Below are 11,124 nucleotides of genomic sequence, written 5' to 3' on the forward strand. Positions count from 1 at the left end.
ACTCACGGTATTACGAGGTTTTTTCTTCGTTCTGGAGATCGGAGTGTGATTGACAGGAAGTGGGTGTTTCTGGGCGGAAACTGGCCGTTTTATGGGAGTGTTTGAAAAAACACTACAGTTTCTGGGAAAAACGCGGGAGTGGCTGGAGAAACGGAGGAGTGTCTGGGCGAATGCTGGGTGTGTTTGTGATGTCAAACCAGGAACGACAAGCACTGAACTGATCGCACTTGAAGAGTAAGTCTCGAGCTACTCAGAAACTGCACAGAGAAGTCTTTTCGCAATATTGCGAATCTTTCGTTCGCAATTTTGATAAGCTAAGATTCACTCCCAGTAGGCAGCGGCATAGCGTGTGCAAAGCTGCTAAAAGCAGCTTGCGAGCGAACAACTCGGAATGACCACCAATATGCAGATACTAGCATTTTCGCAATTATAATGGGCCATTTAGGGATGATGAATAGGCCCTTCTGTGTTATATCAGCACCTTATTAATAAAAAAAAAACTTAATAATAATAATAATATTAATAATAATAATAATAATAAAAACACTACAATTAATACTACCTCCAGATGATAAATATTCCAGGAAAACGATAAAAGAGAGTGGATATTTCCCTTTAAATTAACCCACTACCCACATTTTCATGTATGTATGTTGATAGAACTTATACCCCTTTCAGACATGCGGCTAAATCACGGGTTTATGCATGTGAATGCGCATCAACCCAGGATTACTGCATGTGTGAAAAGTTCCGGATTCCCGACCCTGCTCCCTACCAGGGTCACGGAGCGGAGACCCGGGAATTTTCCGGCTAATGGACAAGGGTCACATGTCTGAAAAGGGTATTCATATGGTGATGGGCCGTGACAATCCACCAAAACAGCTTCAGTGCTGTTTTCACTGGAGAAACGTTTCTTTGTAAAATTCTATTGGCTGATATTTAACTACTGGTGGCGGAAGCCATTGTTTCAAGCTTCAGAGTCTCCGTCAGTCAAAGTTGCCAAAGATGGTCTTGTCCTTCCCTTAGAATTCCGTTATATCACCCCCATAGCAATTGTTTCCCATGGACAATCAGCAAGCTAAGTCTTCTCTCTTTCAAAGCCACCGGGATCTTTCGGCAATCAAAACATTGGGCAACGTGTTTATCCAGCATTCTTATAGAAAGCCAAAGCTTGATGGGAAGTAGATTGCTAATCGCTTAAAGAATCACATTACGTGCATCATTGTACATCATAAACTTCATTCACTCAAGAGTTTTGTTTCTTTCGGATGTTAACTGTGGGTTGTAATAAATAAAATAAACTTATAGAAAATGTTTTAAGTATAAGACTGGAATGGGTGTTCCCGTTTGTTTCTAATTTGATGGTGATTTTTAGGGACTGCTACAAATCTCCTTCTTTTAAGGAAACCTGGAACACCAAAGCTGTTGTCCCACAAATATTCACAAGAAAGGATCTTAGTTGGTTTGTGGTAGAGGAAGTATTTGTTCAAATAGCTTTCATCGTGCCAAATGGCCTCAAGATTTTTTTCTTTGTCTGTCATCATGGCATTATGGCAGAAATTGGTCAATTTGTAGACCTCTTCTACCGTACCTCCAAAGTAGCCCCCTGCATAATAAAAATCCCCTTCATCAGCCGGAATGTAAGCTTCTGACTTTGGATTACGTTCATAAGTAAAATCACCACGGGTTTTCCCATAGAAGCTAGGATGCAAAGTGCCAAAAACATCACTTAAGATTTCCACTCCAACATCATCGCTGAACCTCATGTCTACATCCAGACACACCAAATAATCCACTTCGTATATGAACTTTTTAGCAGAGAAGTCGCGGATCATCTCCATGCGCCTCATCGACACCTCTTGCCACTTTTTGTAGGCTTGAACTTCAAGAATAATTAGGTTTCTGCCTTCACCGAGGGTGATATTGGTAATGTCATTGGGTAGATCAGTAAAGACGTAATAATTGACCTTGTGCCCCAGCATAAAGTACTTCTCAGCGGTTTCGATAAATGTTTTGACAAAGATTACGTATCTGAAATAAAAAATATAAAATGCCACAAAATTTTAAATAGTAAATCAATGATCCATTCATTGTACAGTATCATGTAAGTGAAAGCAAAGAGGTAAGCACTTAATACTGGCCCCACCAAGTTCACTCTAAATGCTAGGACCAGGTCAGAAAGAATCAGTTTCCAATTAAGGACAGATTTGGGTCCATGGGCTGGGTCATTGTAGTAAGAAACTATCCAACTAGGCCCCTGCTTTTTTTTGCACCTGAAAAGTTGACCCTTTTCTCGCAAAATTACATAAGATACGTGAAAGCCGTGGAACTGGGTATTTTTGCGCCCGCGATCACGGGAAAAAGGCAGATTTGGTTTTCCTTGCCTGAGTCAAGGGAAACAAATTCCCAGATAAGCTGCAACCATGGCACTAATTGGATAGTCCAATACACTTCTTTTGCAAACATTAATACCTACAGACCAATGACTCATCTCTAAAGCTGGGTACACACAAGACAAATTTTGGCCCTAACTTGCGGATCGGGCCAACATATCACGCACATCATCTAGTGTGTAAGGGCTATTGCGCAATCCCGTGGGTTATTTATCGCATCTTCTGATCTTCCTGCAGTGCGGGCAGATCACATGATATTTTAAGCTACAGCATATGGATATGGCGACAGGATGATATATAGCACAGTTGAGATATTTCAATATTTTTGTGACATTATTAAAATCTTACACTATGAGACAAAAGTGCTATCTTTTGCAGATTTCGGGCTTGGTATGTAATACCGCTATCGGGATCCCAGTGTCTGTATTGTGACCGTCGGGATCCTAACTTTCGGTAATCTAATCGCATACCCAGATTTCTATTAGTCTTTAAGTTTTGCCTCAGTCTTTTTCTGAAATATGACTTTGCAGATGAGGGATGATGGACCAATGTAAAACTACTGTATTTGCTGAGAGCTGCAACTTTTCTAACTTTCTGTAAGAAGGGCAGAGCCAGCATCAATATTGTGCTATTCAGAAACCATATTTGAGATTCTGTTTCCAAAACAAAATGTATTGTTTCCTGTTTTGTTTCAAGTCTCTAAGCAAATAAAAAAAAATAAAACAACAGGAAAGGGGCGGCACTACAAGAAAAAAAAAACACGGAGGTGAAGCACTACAACAACAAAAAACACAGACAGGGGGAGCACTACAACCAAAAAACACAGACAGGAGGAACACTATGACCAAAAAACACAGACAGGAGGAGCACTACAACCAAAATAACATAGAGTCGGAGCAATACAACCAAAAAACACAGACAGGAGGAGCACTACATCCCCCCCAAAAAAGAGGGGGAACACTACAACCACAAAAACACAGATGGGGAGCACTACAAGCACAAAAACACAGACAGAGGGAGTGCTACAACCAAAAAAACACAGACAGGAGGAGCACTATGACCAAAAAACACAGACAGGAGGAGCACTACAACCAAAATAACATAGAGGCAGAGCAATACAACCAAAAAACACAAACAGGAGGAGCACTACATCCACCCCAAAAAAGAGGGGGAACACTACAACCACAAAAACACAGATGGGGAGCACTACAAGCACAAAAACACAGACAGAGGGAGCGCTACAACCAAAAAAACACAGACAGGAGGAGCACTACAACCAAAATAATATAGAGGGGGAGCAATACAACCAAAAAAACACAGAGAGGAGGAGCACTACAACCAAAATAACATAGAGGGGGAACACTACAAACACAAAAACACAGAGAGGGAGCACTACAACCACAAAAACACAGACAGGGAGCACTACAACCACAAAAACAAAGAGGGGGAGCACTACAACCACAAAAACACAGAGGGGGAGCACTACAACCACAAAAACACAGATGGGGAGCACTACAACCACAGAAACACAGACGGAGAAGCACGACAAGAAAGAAAAACACAGACGAGTGAGCACTACAACCAAAAAACACAGACAGGAGGAACACTACAACCAAAAAAACATAGAGGGGGAGCACTACAACCACAAAAACACAGAGGGGGAGCACTACAACCACAAAAACACGGAGGGGGAGCACTATAACCACAAAAACACAGACGAGGGAGCACTACAAGAAAAAAACACAAACAGGAGGAGTACTACAACCAAAAACACAGAGGGGGATCACTACAACTACAAAAACACAGACAAGGGAGCACTACAAGAAAAAAAAAACAGAGGGGGAGCACTAGAATCAAAAAACACAGGAGGAGGAGCGCTACAAAAAAAAAAAAAACAGATAGGGGGAAAGCTACAATCAAAAAAACACGGACAGGGAAGCACTACAACAAAAAAAAACACAGACAGGCGGAGCACTACAGCCAAAAAACAGGCAGGAAAAGCACTACAAACAAAAAAACACAGACAGGGGGAGCACTACAACAACAAAAAAACACAGACAAGGGGAGCGCTACAACCAAAAAAACACAAGTAGGGGGAGTACTACAACCCAAAAAAACAAAACAGACAGGGGGAGCACTACAACCAAAAACAAGCAGTAGGAGTACTACAACAACAACAAAACAGACAGAGGGAAGGTGACTATAACAACAAATTGGAGAAGAGGGTCAATGTAACTAAAAACAGACAGGATTTGCACTATAGCAAAAAGGATACTGTAACAAAAAAACAGACAGGGGGAATGGGTAATATAAGTAAAAATCACATGGGTGGCACTGTAATGAAAATATAGGGGGGGGGCTCAATACAGTGCATGAAACATATACAGTAGGGGCAGAATATAGTGACATAGGCGTCAATTCAATTAAATACAATGTGAATGCGTGACGTCACGCGCAGCCGCTGCGGGCCGGGGAGCGATGAGTATCCCCCGGCCAGCATACAAAAGCTGCGCTGGTCGGGAGCTACTCTTGAAGTGCAAAGGCATCGTTGCTGTACGATGCCTTTGCACTTCTGCGGGGGGGGGCTGGCACTGACATGCGGGGCGGAATAGCCCTGTGCTGGGCGTCCCCCCGTATGTCAATGTGAATGATCGTATCAATGAAAATAATAAAATTAAGCGGTGTGAGGGGGGGTGGCTGTAACTGTTGTGCCTTGGGTTGCCCTCACCCCTAAATCCGCCCCTGACCTAACAAGGTTCGAGACAGTGTAACCTGTTAGTAGACAGCAGGTTTCAAGCAAAACCAAGCCTGAAAGGTGAAACTGCTTACGGTAAGTAATATAAGGGAATAGACTGCAATTTACAGCCCATTTCCAAGCAAGCAGGAAGTTTAGTCAGAGACATACAGCTCCTGTAACACTAAGTGGCAGCTACAGTGATTCAGGGGTTTATTTACTAAGCCTTAGATGGAGATAAAGTGGGCGGAGATAAAGTAGCAGCCAATCAACTCCTAACGGCCATGTCACAGGATGTGTTTGAAAAATGACAGGAGCTGATTGGCTGGTACGTTATCTCCCTCCAAGGCTTAGTCAGTAGACCCCTCAGTTTCAGCTGTAAGCCGCCAGTACCTAGCAGGACAGCAAATGTGTTATTATCTGCCATCACTTAGCTAGCAGTGTTTGCAACCAGTGAGTACAATCCCAAACTGAACTTGTATAGTTGCAGTGCTGAGTATTCACTTCTGCCAGAGCCTGATAGGTAGAGAACACTTTTACCTAAAGTTTAGCAATGCTGCCAAGCATAGGCGCCGATCCCGTGGGTGCTCCTGCGCCCAGGCACCCACTGAAAATGATGAGCACCCACCAGGGCCGCTGTCCGTCACCTCAGCACTGGAAGTACACTGGCCACTGCAATGCCAGGGGTTGGTCTCATTTCCCCGCCGCACCCGCACGGGTTGCCCAACAGCTGCCAGCACGGACGTGCCTGTAACCATGGAGACGGCAGTCCGCCTGTTATTTTCTTCTACGGCCACAGTTTTCCCTCATCCATAGGGCCAGGAGTCAGGACCACCCCCTGCTTACCCTCAGCCGGCCCCCTCTACCTTGCTCCTTCCCATCCGTTGACCAGGCCCACCCCCTTCATTCCCTTAGCCCGCCCTCTTCTTCCTCTCAGCCCGCCCCCTTCTTCCCCTCTACCCTGCTGTCTCCCGTCCAGCTTACCAAGCCCACCTCCTCCTTCCACTCCACACTACTGCTCTCATTCTACTCAGCCTGGTGGTGACCTGTTGGGGAGAGGACTCCTGATGATGAGTTCACATAAAGAGAGGCACTGAGATATTTTAATAAATTTTCAGGAATGTAGTGCAGTGTGTCTCTGCTGCCGTAATGTGTAAAGAGGGGGACTCTGCTGCCGTAATTTGAATAATGGAGACTACTGTGCTGCGTAACATGAATTGGTATTGTTTTGTGACCACGCCCCTTCCCCATGAAGCCACTCCCCTATATGTTTGGCTTGGGCACCCACCAGCAAAAGCATAAAGCGGTACCTCTGCTGCCAAGTACTGTAAGGGGGATACACAGTTGCCAGGAAAGGAAAAATTCTGTTCTTGGATTACAGCCAGCCTAACCTTGCAAGACTTATATTTAACCAGACTTGGCATCCAGATCACAAACCGAGTACTCCAATGCGTACTACCTAGCTAGCTCTAACTAGTGTATGGGGCCCCAAGATTGAGATTGCTTGTATATTACTGCATAGCGTTTTGAATATATTGGTTAAAGACAGTGACGTGCGGTGAGGTAAATGCCTGGGGAGGCACTGGCTAAACTCGCTAACCTCGCTAACCGCACAGTGGGAATTCCTCAGCTACTAGTCACACTCCCCATAACCAGCACAGCTAGTGCTACAGCATACCTACCAACTGTCCCGATTTTGGCGGGACAGTCCCGTTTTTCACAGTCTGTCCCGCTGTCCCATCCACGGGTTGCGGTGTGTGGGGGGGGGGGGGGGGGGCAGTTGGGAGATCCCTCTCCCCTGTCACTCGCTGCTCTGATCAGAGCAGTGGCGAATTGATGCTGTGCGCATGTGTACAGCATCTGTACCCGGCTGGGGTGTGGTATGTGTGACCGGCAGTCAGGATCCTGCTGGTCAGCATACCGATGCTGGTATCCTGGCAGCAGAATGCCATGCGGGTGGGGGGAGAGCACAACAAGCCCCTTGCGGGCTTGCTACGCTAGCCATGCTGTGGGCACAGGCTCTATTCTCCCTCTATGGGTGTCGTGGACACCCATAGATGGTATGGTGGTATGGTGCCCCCTTCGGGATCCCGGTGTCTGTATTGTGACCACCGAGATCCCAACAATCGGTATGCTAAATGCAGGGCCGTAACTACGTGTGTGCCAAGTGGGCTTGGCACACAGCGCAGTTGCCCTGAGGGCGCACGGCCAGCGGCATGTAATGAGTCAAATTGACTCATTACATGCCGCCTCTGAAGTCACTCTGCGCTGTGCGCCGCCGCGCTGTGGAGCAGAGCTACAGCGCCAGGCAGGTGAGAAGGAGGAGGAGGGAGGGGGACTGGAGCCGCAGCAGCGCTATTTCATTGGTAGTAAGCGCCGCTGCAGCATCCCCATTGGCTGCCCGGCGCTGCTGTGGATGCTGGGAATGCGGTTCCTCCATCCCAGCATCCACAGCAGCGCCGGGCAGCCAATACAGAAGGAGAGGGGGACGCTGCAGCGGCGCTTACTACCAATGAAATAGCGCTGCTGCGGCTCCAGTCCCCCTCCCTCCTCCTCCTTCTCACCTGCCTGCACCGAGGGAGCTGCACGAGGAGCCCGACTGCCAGATAGTAAGTATTTCTCTCTCTCTCTCTCTCTCTCTCTCTCTCTCGGGGACACCGTCTGCCATAATGTGTAAAAAGGGGGTCTGGCTGCCGCATTGTGTAAAAAGGGGGCCTGGCTGCCGCAATGTGTAAAAATGGGGAATCTGCCTGCCGCAAAGTGTAAAAAGGGGGCCTGGCTGCCGCAATGTCTAAAAAGGGGGACTGGCTGCCGCAATGTGTAAAAAGGGGGCCTAGCTGCCGCAATGTGTAAAAAGGGGGACTGGCTGCCGCAATGTGTAAAAATGGGGACTGGCTGCCGCAATGTGTAAAAAGGGGGCCTGGCTGCCGCAATGTGTAAAAATGGGGACTGTCTGCCGCAATGTGTAAAAAGGGGGCCTGGCTGCCGCAATGTGTAAAAAGGGGGACTGGCTGCCGCAATGTGTAAAAAGGGGGCCTGGCTGCCGCAATGTGTAAAAAGGGGGACTGGCTGCCGCAATATGTAAAAATGGGGACTGGCTGCCGCAATGTGTAAAAAGGGGGACTGGCTGCCGCAATGTGTAAAAAGGGGGACTGGCTGCCGCAATGTGTAAAAAGGGGGACTGGCTGCCGCAATGTGTATAAAGGGGGACACCGTCTGCCGTAATGTGTAAAAACGGGGACGCTGTCTGCTGTAATGTGTAAAAAGGGGACACTGTCTGCCGTAATGTTAAAAAAGGGGACGCTGTCTGCTGTAATGTGTAAAAATGGGGACGCTGTCTGCCGCAATGTGTAAAAAGGGGGACTGGCTGCCGCAATGTGTTAAAAGGGAGACTGTCTGCTGTAATGTGTAAAAAGGGGGACGCTGTCTGCTGTAATGTATAAAAGGGGCTCTACCTGGTGTAGTGGCTGTGCAGCGTAATTTGAAAAATGTAGACTACTGTGCACCGTAGTATGAATTGCTATTATTTTGTGGCCACGCCCCTTCCCCATGAAGCCACGCCCCTATATATTTTGCACGCGCAAACGGCGCGCACTGCCCCTATCTTACTTGGGGGGGGGGGGGCGCCAATGTCGCTTCTTGCACACAGCGCTAAAATGCCTAGTTACGGCACTGGCTAAATGCATACCCCCCCTACATGGTGACTGTTTTAAACCGAAGCAACCACTAGTTAGTGCCTGGGTGGTATTTATTACCTACACCCCCACACTAGCCTGAAACTCTCCCTCCCTCTGCATTCTGTGCACAGCAATACTCACATTTAGCAGCTGGCACTACGGGATAGTCAGCTTGCAGATGGTGTCCACTCCAGTTTCCTCCAGCCAGGGTGCACTTTTCTACTTTGTCTAGTCCAGGCACGGCACCATCACAGCATCTGTCTCCTTCAGATGCTCCTTCTCTACACTGACTCTGCGAGGAGTGTGGCATCAGTGATGTGATGTCATGCAGCTCAGCTGCGACGAGCATGACTGGGTGATGCAGGGCTGGAGGGGCGCCGCTGCTGTTAGCCTCCCAGTGCCGGAACCCACCACCAGCTGGACTGGGGAGAGAGGCAATGAACCACCCGACGCTGAACCCCTGCGCGAGTGCCTGGCAACAGCAAACATGTGTGACATTAAGGGGTGACTGGGCAGTGTGCATACCTGGCACCCCCCGTGCGCACGCCTATACCCTGGGGAATGGCATCTGACACCCTGCCCACCCAGCTCAGCCCACCCCTGCTACTGTCCAATCACGTCTGCCTGATTGACAGGGGTGTGCCTTGATGTGAGCTGAAGGAACAGCTCCCTGTCAATAAAGCAGACGTTCTAGTGCCGCTTTTCATCAGTTTTCAATGGGCTTTTCCACCTTGGCCCCGCCCCCTTCCACCCCCCACTTCAGCCACTTTATTATTGTCAGTGGGCGCTGCCTCCCACACAGATTTGGCTGCGTTTTCATGCTAAAAATTATTAGAATAATACAAAGTAGGATCTTTGTATTATTTTAAGCGGCATGACAGGGGAGGCACTGCCCCCCCCCCCCCCCCCCTCCTGCCTCCCCTGACTGCACGTCCCTGGTTAAAGATATTTATAGTGTAACACCTGAACTATCTCAGTACTACCAATGCTTACACTCACTCTGTATATCGAACGCATAGGTAAGATGTTTAATTAGTTTATCTATGGAGAACGAAATGACAGGCATAGGAATGGAGAGAGTTAAACCTCCTGTGATGGGTGTGGACATAAGGGGTTATGAAAAGTACAGCCAATGGTAGGTAGGGGAGGGATCAGCATATATAGGGAGCAGGGCCGGTGCAAGGTTTCTTGACACCCTAGGCAAAACTTTAGCCTGCCCCCCTGCATGCTTACATAGTGGTACGTGGTGGATGCCGTACATGCAGGAGTCTGCAATTGTGGGGGTGGGGGCTAGCGGGCAACATGCGGGAGTCTGCAATCGCTGAAGGGGTGGTAGTCAAAAACACGCCTGAGACTGAAATCGCAAGGTGTGTGTGTGTGTGGGGGGGGGGGGGGGGGGAGGAGGATGTGGGTCTATTCATGATGCAGTGTAAACAGTGGAGAAGTTGCCTATGGCAACCAATCAGTGTTGAGGTAGCATTTATAAAGTGTATTCTATACAATTATATAAGCTGATTGGTTGCCATGGGCAACTTCTTCACTGACTTACTTCTCCACACTTTTCACTGCTTCATGAATAGACCCCACAGAAATGTGAAAAGAGAGAGGGTGATCGGGTGAGTGTTAGAGACGGTGGGTGACAGAAAAGTCAGTAGGTGACAGGGAGAGGGTGACAGGAGAGAGAGCGGACGGGGAAAGGGTAACAGCAGGGAGAGGCAGTGGGAGAAGGGTAGAGAGTGAAGCTAGGGACAGGCAGTGACCAGTGAGTGGAGGAAGGTGACAAGCAGAGGGTGAAAACAGGGGGTGACATTGAGAGGGTGAGAGTCACTGGGTAACAAGCGAGAGAGGTGATGGGGAAATGGTGAACAACAGGAAGAGTGTAATAGAAGAGAGGTGACGGAGTGAGGGCAATACCCCTTTTACACCGCCAGCATATAACACGGATTATTGCACTTGAAGGTGCATAACCCGTGTTGCTGGCTGGTGTAAAAGGTTCGAGTTGGAATAATCCGGGTCGAGTGACCCGGTATTCCAACTCGGGTGGTTTGCAGGGTTGAACACGTGTTCAACTCGGCAAACTTTGCAGTGTACAGTGAATGTGCGGGCGGCGCTTGGAGATCATGTGATCTCCAAGTGCCACCCCCGCCGTGTCACTGGCAATATGCCGGGTTGGCGAGTGCAGTGGGAAAGGGAGCTGACGCAGGGCGCAGCCGGGTAGCACCCGTGTCAGGCTCCCGGCTGCGACCCGCGCTGTTGGTCTAAAAGCGGTATAAGAGTCAGTGAGTGATAGGGAGAGGGTCTCAGGAGAGAGGTGACGGGC

The 11,124-nt window shown here is 48.3% G+C and overlaps 1 protein-coding gene across 2 annotated transcripts in view; it reads right to left on the reverse strand.

Moving 5' to 3' along the window:
- Positions 1–552: 552 nt before the first annotated feature.
- LOC134948345 (histo-blood group ABO system transferase-like) overlaps positions 553–11,124 on the reverse strand; it is a 110,959-nt gene continuing 100,387 nt past the window's right edge. For both annotated transcript variants that reach the window (XM_063936270.1, XM_063936269.1), the window contains one exon: positions 553–2,031. In XM_063936270.1, the coding sequence (XP_063792340.1) occupies positions 1,317–2,031 (715 nt within the window). In that variant the 3' untranslated portion in view covers positions 553–1,316. The remainder of the gene's footprint in view (positions 2,032–11,124) is intronic.

The sequence above is a fragment of the Pseudophryne corroboree genome, chromosome 8, assembly GCF_028390025.1.
Source record: "Pseudophryne corroboree isolate aPseCor3 chromosome 8, aPseCor3.hap2, whole genome shotgun sequence".
Lineage (NCBI taxonomy): Eukaryota > Metazoa > Chordata > Amphibia > Anura > Myobatrachidae > Pseudophryne > Pseudophryne corroboree.